Below are 21,431 nucleotides of genomic sequence, written 5' to 3' on the forward strand. Positions count from 1 at the left end.
ATATAGATCGTGTTGGTACAAACTATGCCCAGTTGCAGATCATAAATGCTGCACTGATCAACCTGCTGCCACCTCATTGCCTCATTCCTGCTGTCCCTCATGCTGCAGCGGATTGTTGTTTACATGTGCCTTCACATGCATGCTTAGTTTGTATGCAAAGACTGACTGTGTCACAACTGCATGAGGGAAGTGACAGCATTTGTGTACCACCCCCTGTTTTCAAGCTTACTTCAATGCTTGAAACTAAAGTAGAGAGAGGAGGCAGTGAGAGAGCAGGAGGGAAAAAAGAGGGCACTGTGTTTCTGACACACAGCGCTGTCGTTCTGTAGCGTCACTCTACTGAGAAGTGCAGGACCGCCATTTTCTCGGTCCTGAACACCAGCCAAAAAGGCTCTGAACTACCGTCTGTATCTCCACCATCGCTGCTTTAATAGCACGCATGTCTCACTCACAATAATAAACACAAAGCATAAGAACTCAACACTGCATGCCTGCGATACACTGTCGCTCCAGCTTTAATTCTTTAAAGTGGACATCCACAGTATGTAAATACAAGCACCAAAACAACACAGAAGAGACAGAGAAGGGAGAAAAGCAGGGAGACTGAAGAGGAAAGAAGGGGAGATGTGAAACCCAGTAGTGAAATACCTGTGGAGAGGTGCCTGCCAACCATCCTGTAAAGAGCTAGGTTTTGTGCGACGCAGCGACCATCCTTGTCTCAATATGTCTGCTCGGCTCGCCAAGCTTCTGAGGCTCGTTTCTGAAATGCTGCCAAGAAGTTGCACAGCTCTTGCGCGGCATGAGAGACACCCCCCTCCCCTCCACCACCCCCTTCCTTCCTCACCCCTCATGCCCGGCCCCTCCCACCAAAACTGCTCCGGCTGGGTCTCTCCTCTTCTATCTATTGCCTCCCTCTGGCTTTATTTATATCATGCTCTATTCCTATCCTGACGAGAGGATATTCTTTTCCTCTCTGGAAAAGCACTGAAAGAAGGCTGGTTGGGGGAGGGGAGGGGAGTGTCGGAGTTTTTTTTTTTTTTTTTTTGGGGGGTGGCTGGTGGGGGGTTATTGGTGTGTGTGTGTGTGTTTTGTTGTTGGGTGGGTGGGGGGCGATGGAGGGGGCTTGGTTAACAGCTGAACGATAAAGCCTGGAGACTTTCATTATGCACTCACGAGGCATGAGGTAAAACAAAACAAAAGGGGGACTCTTCTAACCTCCTCCCACCCTCACATCTTTCAACCTTTCAAAACTGTCACTAAATATTTAGCCAAGACCACTCCATCTGCAATTAGCACTGGTGCCCACAATGGAAAGCCTCTTGAATAGCAATGGCAGTTACGAGCAGGCAAGAGAAACCCCACAATGGCCTGCTGCACCCCTTCACGCATTCATGTGTTTATGTATGAACAGGCACATCATCGGATCACACATTATAACAAATGTCTGTTTTTGTCTAAACTAGCTAACGACATCTTGTGATTATAAGCAGCAGCACCAGAGCTTTGGATAGAAAGCTGTCGCTTCATGGGGGTGTTTTCTGTGCACTGGGCAAGGACATGAAATGAGCAAGCTCATATGGATTTGGTCACAGTGCACGATTAGGGACCGGTGATCTGGTCCCAAACATGGCACTGGAGCTACAAGGAGGGGGGGAGAGATTGCATACAGATGAAGACATGCGTAGGATTTAGAAGAAGGCATGGAGGGAGGAGGATAGCAGGGGCTGGGAGCTCAGCAAAAGGCAAAAAAAAAAAAGAGCAGCAGTCCCCCAGATCAAGGCTGGTATTGTTTACAAATGATCCCAGCGCCCACGCAACAACACAATAAGTCAATGTTTGGTAGAGAACAGAGTCCCTTTATACCTAAGGTTCGGCCCACTGTGCCTCTCCCCTGTGAGGACATAACATGCGGTGAGGTCATGCCGTGCTACTGCATGGCTAGTCGCTCCTTTGTATGTTAACATACACACAGTGCAGACACAGCATCTACTGTATGGATGCACACACACACACCGGCGAATAGAAAAACACACACTACCTCCTGAATCCTCAGATAAGCAGGCAAACCTTCCTTTCAGGATTTTTTTCAGCCTTGTATATGCAAGCAGGTGTAGCAATGTGTGTGTGTGTGTGTGTGTGTGTGTGTGTGTGTGTGTGTGTGTGTGTGTGTGTGTGTGTGTGTTAGAGTTGGGCGAATGGACAAATATATCAGTGAATCCATCGCCAGTTGGTTATTTTGGCCAATTTTTGTCATTGTATTCTGCTAATTTAATAGTCTGCCTCCCGAGAATGAGAGCTGCTGCTCAGCGGCGCGGTTCACACACTGAGCCAAAGAGCGAGTGAGAGGAAAAAGAGCTGTAGAGACAGAATATCTCACATCTAACTGCGGTGAATGAAGGGTTGATTTCCACTAGTTTGACGACAGGGAATACAGTAACAAGGTGATTTACACAAGCTCCAACCAGGCCTGTTACGCCTGGGCAGTGTTGGGCAAGTCAAAAAATAGAACTTATTATTCATTACTCTTTTTGAAAGTAAAAATATTACTTACCTTATTACTCCCTACTAACAGTAATTAGTTACACTACTAATTATATTACTTTTCTGCTACTCCCAACAAAATAGGTTATCATGCCGGTGGCCAGAAAATGTTAACAGAGAGAGAGGGGGGGGGATACAAGGGTCAAGTAAAGAGGGATCATAAGGCATGAAAATATGAGGACAGAGGATGAAGGACAGGAATGGACGTTGAGAGATGGAAGGAGGAAGTAATCTAGGAGGGCTGTGTGGGCCCCAGCTGGACTGATCCTGGCTTAATGAAGTCCCCGAGGGGCAGAGAGATGGGATGGTACAGAGCTGACAATGCATGCTGCCAGCCAGATGAACGAGCTCTCTGACAGAAACACACACACACACACACACACACACACACACACACACACACACACACACACACACACACACACACACACACACACACACACACACACACACACACACACACACACACACACACACACACACACACACACACAGGAATGTGCTACCTCTGTGTTTAACAATCACAGTCCCAATTGTTTTTGATTTGGTGCACATAACTGTACAGGAGCAGCACTAAAGAGCGTGGATGCAGTTTTATTTAATGAGATGACAGAGCTCATCAGAGGTCATTTTAGGCTTCAGATCTAATGATGGTTGCAACACTAAAACTCTTCTTACTTCAAATATGTCTATGCAACATACATTATGCTTGTTATTACTTCTCAATTTCACAAGCAAAACTATTTGATGACATTTTTTGTCGAAGTTTTTCTGTGATCAATTCTGAACAAAGTAACAGAGTAAGTGAGTCATACAAAAGGAATCAGAAAAATTTCAAGCAGAAATGCCTGATCTTCACAAGTTGCTTCTCTTTGTCATTTCTATTATTAAACTGAATGTAATCATGTTTTTTTTAATGTTGGTCAGATGAAACAAGCAATTATAAATATAAAAATGTTCACAACTTTTTACTTTTAATTGACAATATAATTCATAAATTAAACAAGGATGTTAAATAAATATGCTAAATGTGTTTTTATTTTAGCATAAACTAAAATATATTATTATATAATGCATATGATATTATCTAAGAAATCTTCTACTGAAGATTATTAATCTTAGTCACTGAATGAGTATTGAATAATCAAATAATTAGGTTGTGCAATGTCTTGGAGAGATTATAGAGAAAATTTGTCTTATTAGGTATTATTTCAGTGGGCCATTAGCTGGCAAACATAAAAGTTACTACCAGGATTGAGATATTGTATGTGCAACTGTCTAGGATAAGCTACTGAACCAGCTGTTTAAAGGTCTGAGAATGAGGCAGGGTCAGGGCAGCATTGCAAAAGTGAGGTACAATATGACAAAGCAGAATAGCTGCTATCATCCGTACTAGTTCTTGTAGGCACACACAAAACACTCTTTTTGTTACTGCTACTGTTGGGAATTTGCTGAAGTGGCACAGATAGTTTGTTGGATGTTAGCTGGAACAACAGCTGCTTGAGGACAGGGACTGTGCAGAAATATATGCAAGAAATTCTGTTTCGTATGGATGCTTCCCCCACTGCTGCTTTGCTGTTAATGCTATGTTACTATCTAAACATTATCTCAAAGAAAAAGACTAACAGAGGTACAAAACATGTTTGTTTTTTTTGTTTTTTTTAAAGTACACATCTAAGACATCTGCTCGTCATGTTTGCCAGCGAGTATCCCCTTTCTCCTCCTCCTCTAAAGGATAAACCAGGTCAAGGGCTTTCTCCAGCATGCCAGTCTTAAAATAGCTTGCTCTCTCACGCCTCCTCTACATGAAAGGGCCTTGGGATATGGATTGTTAACCAAGCAAAAGGCAACATTGTGAGAAGGCTAAATAATGGGAAGATTGACAGACATACATATAGTATGTGCAGCCTGACTAATCCTTGAGTGCCCTGGGGCCAACGTGGGTATGTGTGAGCTGCGGTGTTGCTATAGCGGAGGTGGAGGAGGTGAACACATGTGCATCAGAGAACAACGAAAATGGCAGAGAGTGCAACGGGGAGCAGCGGCACAGAGTGAGAGAGAGACAAGATAGAGACAAAGATGGAGAAAAGAAAGAGTGAGCGCTGAACATTTGTGGTTAACAGAGTGCTGATGTTTAATCACATCACAAGACGTCCCTGCTCTCTTTGAGGGGATTCCCAAGGCTCTTTTACAGCATCATCAGCAGACTTAAAGAGCACATCAAGTTTAGCATGCATACACTCTCTCTGGTCTCCACTAGACAAGCTATAAGCAAATTAGCTGCACCGTTCTTTCACTTGACGAGGCCTGTTTACATTGAGATGGTTTTTGTTGGTGTGGCCCATGTTGTGCTTAGCAAATACAATGCCTAAGGGTATATAAAACCTTGATTGGTACTTTATGGGCTTTAACTAGGGGGTATTAGACAAATGAAAGTGGGAGTAGCTATAAATCTTAAGTGCTATAGCCAACACATTATAGGATGACAAGCTAATTATTTGATTAGTAAATAATCAAACAAAGCTTTGAGGCCGGGGCTGCTGCAGAGTGCATTATTGGCACATCATTTAGTAAGATAGGAATTTCCCTATGTCATTTAACTAAGTATCCTCAATAAGAATATCTTTTATCTTCATTAAGGGTATTTATTTATACTTGATATAATGAACCTTGACCATTAAAACACACCAGTGGTTGCTGCTGCTTGCCTTTACAGCAGAGTAATACTGTAGGTGAGCAGGGACACGCACAGCAGGACTGCAGAGGTAGAGAATGTTTGTGTTTACATGCAGGCACATGTATACACAAAGACCACGTTCATCAACCCTACTTTTCAAGAGAGCAGACATGTGACCGGGTAATGAAAGACGGGGTGAGGCGAGGGGGAGTCAGCGGATGGAGAGCAGAGGGAGAGGGAGAGGGAATGAATGCAGCTAGTGTGCCTCTACTGTTAGCTATCAGCAAGAAATGAAAGCAGGGAGGGAGACAATCAGCAGACAGGGCCGAAGGGGGGACAGAGTGATAGAGGTGGGATTACCTGTGGCACTCCGGATGTGTGTTAAATGACATTGCAGCATATTTTACAAACCAGAAACTGCGCTGCAAGGTTTTAATTAGTTTAGGAGACGCACGAAGAACCGTAAAGGGAGACAGAGCGAAGGGTCATGTGCAAAACTTCTCTGATCCCCTTCCAGTTACCTTGAATGTAGAGGTACATATATACGAAAACCTCCCACCGGAGTCCTATCTATCTATCAGTCTGGAAGGTCCTCTTGTTTGTCTTTAGTAACGTAATCAATCAGTTCAAAGACGCACAGAGAGCAAAAGCAGAGCAGAGCGGGCCTGCCAGAGAGGGGCGGAGAGAAGCAGCAGCTTTTACCGTAAGCCATGAGTCACTTCAGCCCACAGTACTGGACCTCTGCCATGCTCGCTCTCTCCTTCTTTCTTTCTTTCTTTCCTTCCTTCTCACTCAGTCTTTCTATCAGTGCCAGGTCAGGCCCACTGAGGCGCCCAGCCAACTAGCTCGCTTCATATGGCTCCTCCTCCAAAAACAGGAAATACTGTGAGGCTGGTCAGCAATGCTCAACGAAGAGCAGGAGGAGGAGGATGATGAGGGGAGAGAGAAAGAAAGGACAGGATAAACATCTCATCGCCATGGAGATAGGACTGCGTTCAAACAGCATCAAAAGGGTTTTTGGACAATGCTCAGACACACACTTATGGTAAAACTTGTTTTCCTTCCCAGACAATGAAAAGTGCCAAGTGCCCTAAAGAGAATTTTCAACATCATCAACTTCAAAGAGCAGATGATACTTTATTAAGAAAGAATAGATCTTTACCACTTGGAAATACAAGAGAAGCTGGTTTACTCTGACATGCAGAGCCTCGGGAAGGAAAATACACATACACACACATCCAGAGATAGCCAGCTGTGTTTACTCTCCATCCTCTACCCCTGTATTCCTCTATCCCCATTTCTAATTCCCAGCCAGGCAGAGGCAGAGTGAAAATAAACAATAGTCAGCAGCACCTGTGATGTGGTGCTTCTGCACCGCTCTACAGGTATTTCAGTGAGCCAATGCCAGTACCTGCAAGAGACAACCAGTCTTGCACACAGCTGATATGAGTCAAACAGCTGTCCAGATGAGTTATAGATAAAGAATTATGTGTAAAAATTAACCCTATGTGAGACCTTAAAGTGCTGTATGTATTTATACTGCAGTGAAAAACATTTTCTTTTACTGGAGCTGTTTAATGCTGGGCAGACACTATGGATCAAGGCTGATCTTTAACCCCAAATTGATCACCTTCACCTTTTCTGACATGCAGTTCGAGGGAGGTCGCAGCGCCTGATCTGAACTGTCTGAACTATCTGGTTCTCGGACGATCTGTTGAATTTCTGTTTGAGTTTGAGTCTGATTTCCCTCATTCTTCTGTCAAAACATATGTGATAAACTGTAGTGAGCTTGTTTCAACAGCAGTAATAATAGTATTATCAGTTGCAGTTCCTCGAATGGCCACTGGCCAATAGCCAGCCTCAAGGCTACAGAGGTGAGTCTCCATAAGGCCCCATGTTAAAATGCCCAACCTTACAGCAGAAACAAACAAACAAACAGCCTAGTACAAACAACAGTTTTGGTCTCTATAACTAATTTCCCCATTCATGACAACTGTACAGAGGATTCATTTTTATACAACCTTTAAACTATAGGCTTAAACTTATGCATAATCAAGGGAATGGCCACTTTGAGTAACAGGTGGATACCATCACAGGTGGCTGTTTTCAGTAACCAACTTCATTCAGCCCACCTCAGCGCCACATCTTTGCCCATTTTTGGATAAGCCGGGAGCTGGTTAAGTCAGGACTGCCAAGATGGCCAGAGCTGACCACTCCGAGCTTCACAACGGCTCTTCAGAAACATAAGTGTGAAAAAACAAAAACTGTTTTACTTCCATTTCTAATAGAATTGCACAATGTAACGCTGCCTTTCTCTCAGTTTGTCAGCATGGAGTTGAGGATGTAGTCGTCTTGCTTGAATAAACCTTCTTGTAATTGTCTTGGTTTCCTTGCTGACGTTCAGTATGAGAACACACATTGGCCTGTCAACTGATCCATACGGTGTGAGCATAACAGGTAGCAGGTTCTAGCCATGCAGGAAGACAGATTTAAACTTGTAGTGCGAGTTAACACAACGTACAAGACTACTAAAAATGCACAGTGGCTAGACAGTTTACAACTTCCCTATTAGCAATTCCCTTTTAATACCTTAAAAAAAAAAAAAAGATATAGTGACTCGCCAAAAGAGTGTCTAGGCTGACCTGTAGGCAGGCTGGCTGTGGAGGAAGAGGAGCAGGAGGGAGAGGAGTGTATGGCTACTGCTGCTGCAGGTTCAGTAGTGGAGGGACGTCCTGTGGTGCAGAGAGGCAGGGTCCCGGTGGGCAGAGGCTGGCCCCTCTTCAACAGCTGCTTGTGCTCCTGCTGGCGGAAGCGCGGGGGCACTTCTCTGGGCGGGTAGCGCTGTTGGAGCAGAGTCTGGGACTGCTGTGTTGTCTGCGGCTGACCTCCGGAGGGGGCACGCTTGCCATTGCCACTGCTTGGGGGTACAGACGGGACGGCACTGGGGTTGATGGGGGGAAGAGGAGGGGTGGGGTCGAGCTTGGCAGAGTCTGGCACTGTGGAGGGGGGGCAGGTAACAAGAGAGCAGAAATGCAGGGATGAGGGAGGTAAAGGAGCATTAGGCAAAGCAGAGTTGATGAGTGTACACTTGTGCCAAAACAATTATTGAATTGCACTTTTAATAACTGTTAATTGCACTTATTTGACATTTTTAAAAGCACAAAGAACACCAACAACTATCAGTACAAGTCTTTTCTAGAAAGCTGCTGTGGCTGAGCATTTCCTCCATTGCCTCTATTCAAAGCCATGGTCATTTTTGGATGAGGAACATAACGTTAAATTCAGAAAGACAAATGAGGAGATGTCTATAAATGCAAAAGATTTGTCGTGTCTGCTGGCTGCCTGAAGCTTGACTCTAGGGCAGTGGTCAGTCTAAACACATGGCTGCTCTTCGGAGAACCAGAGGACTGTAATAATCTCAGGGTGGTACTGTAATAAACCTTCAGCCTTTAGGAATGGCCACAGCACACAGTTCTCACAGTATTCCACGGTGCCTTGTCACAGATTAGAAGTGATGAGGAGGTCAAGCACCAGATAATGGACTTAGATCTGCCTGCTGCATTATTGTGGGCTATTGTCTCTATCAGCAGAGTACAGTAAAGAGTGCTCAGCTCCATCAGCATAAGCTATTCATGGTTTGTGGCAGGTTATGGCCCCTGAAATGATCACCTCTCATTGCTCTACCAAAGCAGTTAGTTATTAACTGTTCGTACGGCTGCTGAAGTCAAGTGCTCGTGTCCCACTAGCTTTAGTTACCCCTAGCAACAGAGTGTGAGTCTGTCTGTCTGTCTGTCTGTCTGTCTGTGTCTCTCTCTCCCTCTCACACACGGTCTTATCTTTTTGCAACATTTCAGCAGACTAGCCACATATTAAAGAGGAACTAGTAGTTAATACAGATATAACGATACACTCAAGTCATGATTCAATACAATTCACAATACTGTCTTTATGAAATGATTTTGAACAAAATGAGATTAAGATGAAATTAAGAATGAAAAACATTCCTTTATTCCTCAGACAGAAATCTACAAAATATATATTCTGCATCAAATTAATTAAATTTTTATTTCTGAGGCAGAGCATAAACTCTGCAAAACAATGCATATTTCCTTTTCTTTGTAATACTGAAACTCTTTGCGCCTTGATCAGCTACTGATATGAGTGATGTAGGACATCGAACAAGATAAAAGTAGATCACGCCTTCTGCTGTATTAAAAGAGTATCATGATAGATTTTTCATCTCTCCGGTTGAAATTTTCACATATTAGTATTGTGATTTAACCGTCTTGTGACATATCTTCACGCATCATTCACAAGCATTTCCTCTCACATTACATATGATGATTTGATCAATTGTTATTATGAAAATATCGACTGTAACTATTTAAAGACAAGCTCCACATTCAGATCTGTAAACAACAACTTTATTACTGTGTAAAGTCCTCAGCAGGCTAATATACTGTAACTGAATGTGGAAGTGCAAGGTTAGAGGTCACCACTAAGTCAAACAGGATGATCAGCTCAGGGTCACAGAGCCGTTGCTGGGTGAGATGCATTGTGGGACACAAAGCCCACTGGATAATCTCCTCAGTACATTTCATTACATAATAGAATAAGCTGGTAAACTAGAATGTAAACAGGATGCAAAAAATGTGTTTCAAACCTACACACACGGCGTACAAGAACAAACCCAAACATCAGCTGTTAATGTGCACTCAGCAAAAAATGCTATTTGAGTTCTTGCTAGTAATAAAATACAGGAGGGACGGAGAGAAAAAAAACCTTGTAAAAGGCAGCAACCAAAAGAAAAAGAAAATCTTTGTGTGGCCTAAATTAATTATAAAGAGCACTGCTTCGCCATTGGCTGCCATCCCGAGTGTGTGCAGTGAAGCAACGAATAACTTGCACACATGCGGCCAGACCGACACACACAAAAACAAAGAGTTATGTAATGCTGAGGCCCACACTGAGGGGAGAGGACAGGATGGTGTCGTGGAATATAAATTCACACAGCCTTGTAAATACTGACAGACATGTTCGCTCACATATAACAACTAACTGCTTCTCGTCCTCATTTTCCTGTTTATGTTTATGTCTTTCATGTGCGTGTGTGTGTGTGTGTGGGTTGGGGGGGGGGTTTCCTATGTAATTTTTGCCACCAGTACCACAGCCCCTCTATGGGCTACAAACACACACTGCATGGTCTGATCCGGTTTCACCCGTATCTGTCTGCGTGTCTCCCTCTCCCTGCAGCTCAGGAATCGGGGGGGGGGCTCTGTAGAGCTTGAGCTCGCCTCTCATCGGATTTCGCTACATCTGCTCCATTTCCTCTCTGTTCTTGTTCTTCATCCCTCCCCACCTTCCTGTGCTCTCCTCCTTTCTCCTTCATTCACTGTGATCTACTATTATCCGCTTGTCATTATTACTGTATTAGGGGTGGCAGATGGACACAATAATTCCCAACCAATTCTCCCTGTTGATTTTAAGAGGTGACTTCCTTTTAAAAACAGAGGACTTTGTGGTTGTGCCACAGTGTATAATAATGGTTATGAAGGCAATCGTTATACAGTTGGGACTCTCTGGTGTGTGACGTAGATTTTTCTGGAAGCTGGGGGAAGGGGGAAGCTGGCTGGCTGCTCGGCTGGCCAATCAGAGGGAAGAGACAAGAATGGAGAGGGAGGGAACAGGAGAGAGAGAGAGAGCGAAAGAGAGAACTGACGTACAGGAGGAAGGGAAGGAGGTAGAGCGGGGAGGATAAGTGATGAAGAGAATGGTGTGTGTGTAAGACAGTCTCCACCCCCTTGCGCACTCCACTGCGAGCTCGAGTCTCACTGCCTGAAACCAGCTCGCGTCTAAATCCTCTTACAATTAGAACACCATTTGCCTATAGTGTACCACACTGTGCTGGATTCTGCTTTTCAATTCCGTAACATCAAAGTGACTGATGCATTAAAGCAAAACAGTCTGATAATTACAATTATTTAAATCACAGATTGAATCTGGCTTCGGAGGGGGATCAGGGGACAAAAACAAACAAACCTCTGGCATCAACGAGGTGTGGCTTATTAAGCACGAGGCTCACAAGGCAGAGCTTTACAGGGGAAAAAAAGTTAAATAGAGTAATAAAAAGAGATCAGAGCCACTTGCTCTGACAGCCTATTTGCAAAAACCCCGTCCTCAGCTGTGAGGGTACACAGGAGAATTCCCAGTTCATCAAAGATGCACATCAAACCGTGGCCTTGGGGCTGTGTGCGCTTTACGCAGAGGAAGACACCCCATTTTACACTTAAAAAGGGCTCTTAATTTTCTAAAAGACTGTTTAAGACCTGGAGGTTGGGGGGAGGTTGTCTAAGAAGATGTCAGAGAGCTGAAGATGAGGTGGAAGAGAAGGAGAGGGTGGAGAGCGCTGATGCTCCCCTTCTGTCTCCCTTTCAGGTGAAAACAGAAAAACAAGCCGCATGACCTTGAAGATAAAAGGATCCTTTCTTAATGTGGCGGTCCAACTGCTCAGCGCCCACAGGAGAACCTTATAAGTAGACTGGCTCATGCAAGTACCACTTAAAATACCTCTAACAGTTAGTTCAGTTAGGTCAGTCCTACAGCAACAATTGAATATAACACACTCCTGATTGCGCTTCAAATATCAGCAGTGGTGACTGATAATAAACTGAAAGCAAGCCTCCTCATAGCTTATAAACAACAATAACAGAATACCCTGCTTAGCCAGGGGTTTTTCTAAACAACATATGAACTTCAAGTCAGGATGCATTTCCTCTTACTGGGGAAATGTAATATTGTGCAAAGTGCATCCCATTTAAACAACTAATACTGGCACAGTTTCAATCGAGATCTGAGTAAAAGTTCTTGGGAGATCATTGAGATGGATCATTAGTGCACTTCCACCTTGAGGTTTAAGAATAGCACAATGCTGACTCTGCTCTCCATTCATCGAAGTGGATCTTGTTCTTGCTCTCAGGTGGAATGTACAGAGATATGCATGGAAAGGTTCAGTCTATGCGTGATTACAAGTTTTCCATAGCTGAGCCTTTAATCGGCGAAGTAGAGGCATGAGTCAAGCTTTTTACAAACTACCTAAAGAACATCCTGTTACACTGCTCAACGTCCAGAAGGATGCATATCTCCTCTCTAACAGGCAAGTCTACTGGCTTCATCAACTGCCAACCATCAGACATGGTCTTCTGTTTAATGGTCATAAAGTGGCAGCGCGGCCACAAATTCTGTATAAAAACAGTGCGAAAGTCTAAAGTTCAACAAATAAATAAAAGCTGGAGGAGTCTTCAGGGTGCGGATTTAGTTACCTGTACTGAATGCAAACCCATACAAGGTGACCATGCGTATCCGAGTTTTACAAATTCTCCATGATGCATGCCATCTCTTTTACGTGCATGGCATTTCAAGTGTATCGTATATCTGATGTTGCTGCCAGAGTGTCACAGTACACTACTCTAATTGAAGTAAAAAAGGAAACATGGAAATTACTAGATCCTTATCGGAGGTCTATTAAAGAGGAGGCAGCAGAAGGAGTATCAACGAGTCATGAGCAAGGAAGGGAGGCATGTCTTTAGGGTTCTCCATCTCTTTCCTCCTGTGGGCTTTAAAATGTGAGCAGCGAGCCTCACAAGAGAGAAGATTAAAGGGCTTAATTAGAAGTGAATAAATATGACACTGTATTTAAGAGGGAAAAATCCTCCCTCGCTGCATCGCATTCAACACAGACAAAAATGCGATTTAAAAGCACTTAATGTCTGACAGCACAGTGCAAAAAACACAAGGCTATATAGGTCATAGCATTTATCAAATGGCAATTACATATCTGAATGGTGCAACACAAGCACACACCTGAGTGGTCTACTATGCTCCAAGTCAACACCAGTTACTCTCGTCGGCAACAGCCACTCTCGTCTGTGTATTCTCAGTGTCACCATAAGAGCTGGATGACAGATTAGAGGAGGGTTGGCTGTATGCTCACTGCTCTCAGAAGACAGGTGGAGGACAGAGACAGACAGCCTCTCTGCACTCACTCCACTGTCCCTGGACTTTGTGCCAACAGCTGCAGGCAGACCAGATTCCACTGTCTGTTATGATTTAGAGGAAGTGATGTGTGAAAGAGAGTGGGACGTCCTGTCCTCCTGACCTGGGCGGCACACGCCGGGCCAACACGATTCATTGAAAACTGATTGAGACTGCAATATTAGCTTCATACAGACATTAGAAGAGGCTGCAATATTAGGATAAATGCCACACATCATATGAGAAACCCTAATGGTTAAATATTTTAGCAAATTCTAATGATCTCTTCCACCTTTTGCCACATTAAAAAGGGATGAAAAATTAGCAATTTCCCAAAATATATTTTTGGACCATTTTTGTCAAACCACAGATTTGCCCTGTGCAACGTAACTTCTCTCTGTCATCATCAAATACAGCATCCCTCTGCATCACAGTTCCAGATATGCTGAACAACCTTTAATTTACAACCAATTAAAGTTATATGAACATACAATTTACATAACCTCCTATCCTCCATGTTCAGGCCTTTAAAGCAGTTTTTTTTTTTTACTCAGTTTGCCATTAAAATACTTTATTTCAAAACCAAGTCCACCAGAAAGCTTAAATAACTGAACTGACAATTAATTTAATGACAATTAGCCCGTATGCACGATTTAGACTCTAACACTCCACAACAGCAGAATACAGCCAGTTACCTCTGTTGCTCTTTATAATGTGGTTTATCATCACCGCTGCTGCATCAATTTAAGCCGTGCTCTCTGGGATAAGACATGTAGAAGAGGCGGTGACGATGACAAGAGGCACACTAGTATAAATTCCCCCCTGATCACACCGCAATTTATGACTCTCCAACACAAAGCGCTGGGCGTAATTAAGCGAATGTGAAACGGCAAATTAATCTGTTATGAAATTACTGCCGCGACACTACTTTATAATAATGTTATCTTTTATTGCACTATGTAAATGTGCACCTTAATGTGTATGTATGTTGTGCCCTATCTTTGATAGAAATAAAAATGCATGAACATAAACACAATAGCTCATTAACCCTTATAAATTAACTCTAGTGCAGCTTGCTGATGGCAGAAGGCCTGATACTGAGGTAGCTATCACGGGGCCAATACTTATACCTCTTAAAGAATGGCTCTCCTGAGACGTTGACTTATATATTGAGACAATGAAGACAAACAGCATCTCTACTACAGACGAGAGTTAGCAGAAGAAGTGAACCGAGGATAACAAATACTTCAAGGTAGTAAACTATTCGGCACGGAAAAATGCCAAAGGGCCTTCACATGAAGAATGGTGACACATCTTTGAACCACTGATTTCTGAGTGAGGAGAGAACAAAAGCCACATGAATGCTATCAACCTTTATTTGAGTGTGAGTTTTAAATGTTTTAAATATTTATGCATCAGTAGACATGTTACATGAGGATACCATCATGTGTATATTTTAGGATGCTTTTACACCTGTGTAGTTAAATTCCTTTTGCTTAGACCAAGAGAAAATAATTACGTATTTTTTACTTTTAGTTCTGGCGAAGTTGGTTGTTTAGATTGGCAACTACAAACCAAGCACTGTATACGGACTGACAGGTGACTTACTGATTGTGAAGTTTTGGCTAACCTGCAACATCAGCGCTACGTGGACCCACAGGGGAAAATCAAATTCTGGTAGGAAGAAGAAGAAAAAAGGCAAAGAAAGAGGCACTTTTGGTACTATTAAAAGAGGGCTGATTGACTGAGCTGTCACTACGTTTCTTAAGTTACTTCTTTTCACACATTTTACGTGTCTTGTTTGCAGGAATATGTACATTTCTTATAGAGAAGCACAGGCCGATTCAGATTCGTTGCCTAGTCCTAGTCTAGTCTACAGACATCTTCAGATTTGCCCAAACAAACAGTAATAAACAAGCAAACGCACTGGAGATTGTTTTAACAACTACCTAATCAGGGTAGGTGTGAATTTCAAAACAAATTCAAAACATTCTCAGTCAGGCAGTATTTCTCAGTAGCAATGTAAAACTAATGAGTAAAAATAAATAACATGTTTGTGTTTGCAAAAGCACACAATGTACATATGCTGCTGGTGTTTCCCCGTCACATAAGGGGACTGGTAGAGAGAGAGAGAGAGAGAGAGAGAGAGAGAGAGAGAGTGTGAGAGTGTGTGTCAGAGAAGTGAGCCAGTAGAGTAGTATCCTACAAAGGGCCCCCTCAGCTGTGCCGGCAAACAGGAAACTGCAGTGCATTCTCACAGTTTCACATGGCTCCGTCTGTTTCTTTTCTCTCACATGCTTCCCCCCCAGCCCTCTCATATCAACCAAAGGCACTGTGTTTTTGCTGCTGCCTCCCTGCACTTTGCACATAACCATAACAATTCATCCCATCTCTTTCCTTACAGCCCACCTTCTTCTGCCTCCTTTTCCCTCCTGCTGGTCCCAGGGTGGGCCTCTCTGCTAGACCAGACAGGAGGTGGTGTAGTGTTACTATGGTGCTCGGGGTCTTCCCGGAGATCTCCTGTGTATGGATGCCTGTTTATTCTGGCTCGGCGCTAGCACTGTTCTCTTTTAATTAGTTCCCAGTGTACCCTACATTAGTTTCAGAGACAATCTGCCTCTCTTAGTGGATTAGTCAATGAATCACTCATTATGCCAAAAATAAAAAAGTAAATTTATTTATGGTCTTTTTTATGGTGAATCAGCTATTAGCCTACAGTCATAAAAACCTCTCTAGCATCACAATATTTAGATTTCTTTTAAAAATTAAAATGAGATTTTAAGAGAACCCACTGCATTTTTGACTGCAATGTATCTGTAGTGAAACAATAACACTGACATTTTCCCCCAATTAAATCACCTTAATTATTGATTGGTTGGAAAGGTCCTATGAATAACCCTCAGGTATAAATTGAACAGTGCTAGAGTAAAGTGACCTCAGTGTCACATGGCCTAAGACGATGGATACGTGCACGTTGGAGTGCACAAATATGTATAATGTGCTAAAAAGTCCATCGTGACATTTAAAGGGGTAAAGATCACAGTAAAATGAGGTCATGGCATGTTGCTGTTATGAGCAGCAGCCAAGAAAATAATTGTGCACATCACAGCCTAGTTTGAAGATGATGAGAAAAGCATTGTATATAGGTCAATTTGTGGATGCTGTGAAACAACACAAAGTAGATAAGAGACAAAGAGAATACTAACACAGCTAACCCAGATCACATTCATTAGCGCAGCAAACTGTGAGGGTCTGAGGGTGACTCAGAAAAGAGGAATAAGGGGCGGGAGGGGGCACCTCTGTGACATTACAGTCTCATTAACTCATCCTTCAGGGAGAGAGTGTGAGGTCAAGTCACTGACCCTCGACAATAGAGAGTTCACATTTGTATGCACCGACAAGAGGAGCGCACGCGCACGCGCACACGCACACGCACACGCACACACACGTCAGTTAACTCCTTTTTACTGACTGAAATGAAATTAGCCACCAAACTCGCACACAACACATTTGTCTGAACAGAGCTTTGGGCACAAAACCACAAAGACACTAACACTGTAATTAGGTGCGCATTCTCTTGCTGCCATTAAGGCCACGCTGCCAAAGTCTGCCAGAAGTTCTAATCAGATTTTGCCCTGACCATCCCTTGCGAGACATTAAGTCCCTCTCCCATCTGCCTGCTCATCTCGACCAGCAGATCTGCTCCCGGGCTAACTGACTGCCTACTCTCTCTGGTCATTAAGAACATTGGCTTGGGGAGACAAAGTGAAGAGTGGGTCTGTTAGCTGCCACAGAGGAGTTCAAAACGTGCAAGTTAAGCACACTCTTCCCTACAGAAGTCACCTTTCAGTCAACTTTATTCCTCTCTCTTTTTGTTTTGTGGTTCTTATGCTCTGTTTTCTCCTCTTCTGAGAGTTCTCCTCACCTTCACCCTCCTAGGTATGCCTGAGGAGCCCATGGGGAGGCCCGAGGAGCAGCTGCACCATCCCAATGCTCCTTATTAGTCTTATATGGGCACCTGGCCTCCATTTTGGCTCAGGTAGTATGGACCACCTGGCTGCTGCTAATGTTTTCAGTTAAAGATGTTTTACTATAATAAAAGCTAATGCTTCATATCCAAATTGCACAGCAACGAACAGAGGGCAAATTGAGGCTCTGAGGCAAAAAAGCAATCTTGCACATGAGTTATCCATCTAATTATGAGGACACGCAATTTAACACACCCACACAATAAGTCTCCCTACTGTTTGAAAACACGAGCTCATAGCAAGGTTCATGGCTGATGATTGTGCCTGCACTGAGAAATTTTGTGTTATTGCATATGTAGCATGTTGTAACACAAAAAAGCAAAGGAAGACTCAGCATTGCAGGCAAAAAAAAAAAAAAAAAACTAAAGAAATTGACTTTGAGGTACCCATTTTACATGACAGGCAGAATACACTGAATAAACAAGTACAAGTAGCCGCAACTCACCTTTGGTTATCTGTTCTGTGGCCTGAAAAGGGGGAGAAAAAAATTTATTAGCAATAGAAATAAGACCTTAAATAACTTAATAATGAAGCAATAAGCATATTTTCCACATATAAGTGAAAATTGTGGGCCTAAATGTTACTGCAGCATCAACATCTGAGTCGCATTGGCTGGCTCGCCAGCTGCACGACACTGCTGGAGCAACTAGCCAGGGCAATTGGAACAAAATGTTCAGGGGCTGGTTTTGCTCATCTATTGAAATGCTAAGAGGTTCACAATTCCTACTGCTCGACAGGGTGAAAGGGTTCACTGGGCTTATAGCTGGAGAGGCAGTAAAAGAGATAACGCAAATACTCCTCTCATACATTAAGAAACACACAGACTTACTTTCACCAGTACTGACGAGGAGGGTCAGGGATACATAAAATGTATTACAGAGAACAGCAGGCTAACACTGAAAACAGATGACCCACTCAAGGAAAGGGGAGGGGGGGGGAGATAAAGACGAGGATGACAACTACATAAAGTTCTGGGTTAATGCTTCTGAGGAAACACACGTGACGAAACGCATGTGCTCAGTGTGCATGTGATCGATGTAATGTAACTGCGGCAGAAACACCTGAGCATACTGGAGAGTCGCGCTTGGCTGTGCACCACGTAACATTTAAAATAGTACAAACGGCGTTACAGCGGCTTTGTCTATGATTGGCTGAAAAAAAAGGAAGTGGAAGTAGGGACTGTCTCGAGCAGCGTTTCTTTTCATTGCTGGGAGACCAACATTAAACCGGGGCTTACAGTATCTGACCATATTGGTTTTGATTAAACGGCAGGCTGAGGCAATTAAAGCTAAAGATGAGTGTATGTGTGTGTCAAACGAGAGGGCTCGCCGCAAGCTTACCTTTTTCTGAGCAGCGTCTTTCTTTTTCTTCTCTTCTTGCTTTTTCTTTTTCTTATCTTCCATCAAATGGTTCTCTTCTCGTGTTTTTTTTGCTTCTTCTCACAGCTTAAATAAAAAAAGAGAGAGAGAGAGAGAGACATGGATTTATCCCACGCACCCACTGAGGAGAAAGGTTCTGTGCCTCAACACCAGCAAAAGTAATTTCTTTGCATTCAATTAGCTGCATTGTTCATTTGTTGCTCTCAGTTGTTAATGTGTCAGTGGCTGCCGTTTTAACATACAAGATCACATGCTTCGTAGCAACACAACCACCAGACAGAAGAATGTGGGTTTGTTTTGCACTTCACTCTTAAGCAGCATGTTTCTTGACGAACTGTGGTGTTTTGAACTGTGCATGTGTGTTTCAGTCTGGTGGTCTTTGGGGTTGGCTCTGGAAACCATTAGGGAGGCCTCTCAGGTCTAGTATAGAAAGGGGGCCAACAAGATGAGGCCCCCGGTTTGTTTTAGTCTACACACCCAGCCAGGGCAACAGATCCCGACACAGCAGACCACAGAAAAACGTGACATGCCAGTATTCTGGGTCGTAGATTACTTTATACACACCTTTCATCTTTTCAAGTCTCTACACCTACCTGGTCATAGCCTACACCTCCTCTACCCAGTCCTGAGAGGAAAAGTGCTCACAACAGACACACTCTAGCTGAAAACCACCTGACAATGCTCCATTGTTTCATGTGCAAGTGCATCCAGCTGAGAGCTACTCTGTATCTATCCTAATCCTCTACAGAGAAAAACAAATAAATAAAAGCTAGAAGCTGGGTTTTTTAAGGACTGAAAGAATAGGAACCTGCCTGGAAAAATACGCAAATTGGAATTAAGTCCCTTGAACCTTAAATATGATATTGTACATAAAACCAGCTTTTTCTCCTCCATGCCTATGCTGCTGCAGGCGACAGCGGTGTGTGCCATTGCCTGGCAACAAGCGCTCCCCGAGGCCCTGGTGAGCAGTCAGGTGGAGACAGACAGCGCCCTTAAGCACTGTGTTGAAATCGGTAGCGGAGGTTCAATGATGGAATTGGAAAAACAAGAAGAAAGATGAACTTTGACAAGCCTCAAAAACTAAAGCACAAATCTGAGCATACAGTTAAGCAACTGAGTCAGGGCTTGGAGCATGTCATCAAAGCGTGGGTTCAAGAGAGGGGTTTGAATCGTCCAAATAACAAACAAACCAACAAAAAAGAAAACTATGTCCCTTCTCCCTGTCCTGACTGAAAACCTTCAGCTGTCTTTTTTTTTTTTTTTTTTTTTTAGAGATTCCTAAAAATTGGTCCTGATCAAGATGATCAAGAAACTCCTGTCAACTGAGTTTTAAGGTCAGATACAGCAATTCCCTATAGTTTTCTAAATATCTGAAAGGAGGTAGTATGAATGGGATAAAAAGGATTAAATTTGTGACTGGTTGAAACAATTACAGTACTCAACATGTGTTCTGTGCAGTGCAGTTTCCTCAGTCCTTGTAAATACGTGAATATGTCAGGTATATAAGAATACGCATTAATGTGCCTTCTGTTTAGGTCACAACATTTGCAACCTGTCTGAAAGTGTAGACCTCTCTTCTCAATCTGTGATGCTTTGTGAACTTGACAGCAGCTGCTGCCTCCGTCTTCCAGAGGCCACGGTGACCTCTGCTCTCAGACTGAGCCGCTAACACACAGGTGACAAAAGGGTCACCAAGGGGAAGCCTTACTGCAAAGATCAGACGTCACAGTATTTCTTCATCTGTTCTTTAAACAATGCTGTCACATGAGCAAAAACTTATGTAGTCATGAATAAAACTGCACTGATCATTCTGCTTTCTGTGTACACTATGATACGTTGTTAGCAGAAAATCTTTGCATTATTTCAAATGGCCAATGGATCAGTAACACCTAACTCACACAATGAAAGAAAGACAATAATAACTACATAAATAAATAGGCAACTGGAATCAACCCAGAAACCCAACTACGGCATCTGTTGATCAACTGTGCCCAGCTCTGGCAACAAATGTTTTAAGATATTATATATTTTTAGATATTATATATTTTTAGATGTCATTTAGTTGGTGTCAAAATAGCACCAACCATGGTTGTAATAGATTGGAGTTAAATTCAACAACAAATCCCATTAATCCCATTTTGATGCAAAATGATCATAAAAATCATTGTGAGTCATCTGCCACTGCTAACAGATAGAAATAGGCAAAGAAACCAATGAGCCAAACTGAAAAGCAAATAGAAACCTGTGACTATTTATTACAGCACAGTTGAAAGTTTAACAAACATTTCACTCGGATTTGAATGTAATCTTACTTTTATTTGTTTTTTATATAAACTTTTTTTCGTATCGACAGCAACAGATTAGCAATATATTACTCATACTATCATTCACTCACACACTGAGCCTCCTGGATAGCACAGGTCAGTGTGCCTTCAATGTTTGCATGAGCTGAAAACTGAATTCAGTCACTTCTGCAAGACTCGCGGCCGGATAGAGGCAAGAGCCTTTAGGTTCTTTGAATTAATTTCAACACAAAAACATACCGCCTCCATACACCTATCTACAAATTCACATCATTAACACTTATTTTTAACTCCAAGAGGCTGGATATGGAACCTGCATGTGCAGCTGCCATGCTAAATATAGCTGGTGCTGCTCCTTTCAAAGGCATCAGTGGGGCTTGTGTCATGTAGGATCAGAGGATAAGAGAGATGCTCCAGTTAATGTGAGCTGCTGTCGGCCTCCAACCCGGATGAAGAGAGTGAGTGCCGAGCA

General features: G+C 43.0%; 1 protein-coding gene across 6 annotated transcripts in view; it reads right to left on the reverse strand.

Annotated features, from left to right (window-relative positions):
* The window catches only part of tnrc6c1 (trinucleotide repeat containing adaptor 6C1), a 44,513-nt gene that overhangs the window by 19,625 nt on the left and 3,457 nt on the right, over positions 1-21,431 (reverse strand). For 4 of the 6 annotated variants that reach the window (XM_051387430.1, XM_051387429.1, XM_051387428.1 and 1 more), the window contains exons 2-4: positions 18,618-18,722; positions 17,723-17,744; positions 7,861-8,214 (exon numbers count right to left, since the gene is read on the reverse strand). In XM_051387430.1, the coding sequence (XP_051243390.1) occupies positions 7,861-8,214; positions 17,723-17,744; positions 18,618-18,680 (439 nt within the window). In that variant the 5' untranslated portion in view covers positions 18,681-18,722. Of the gene's footprint in view, positions 1-648; positions 790-7,860; positions 8,215-17,722; positions 17,745-18,617; positions 18,723-21,431 lie in introns of those variants that run through there. The other 2 variants (XM_051387431.1, XM_051387433.1) reach the window with 2 other exon arrangements.

Source organism: Dicentrarchus labrax, unplaced genomic scaffold (genome assembly GCF_905237075.1).
Source record: "Dicentrarchus labrax unplaced genomic scaffold, dlabrax2021, whole genome shotgun sequence".
Taxonomy (NCBI): domain Eukaryota; kingdom Metazoa; phylum Chordata; class Actinopteri; family Moronidae; genus Dicentrarchus; species Dicentrarchus labrax.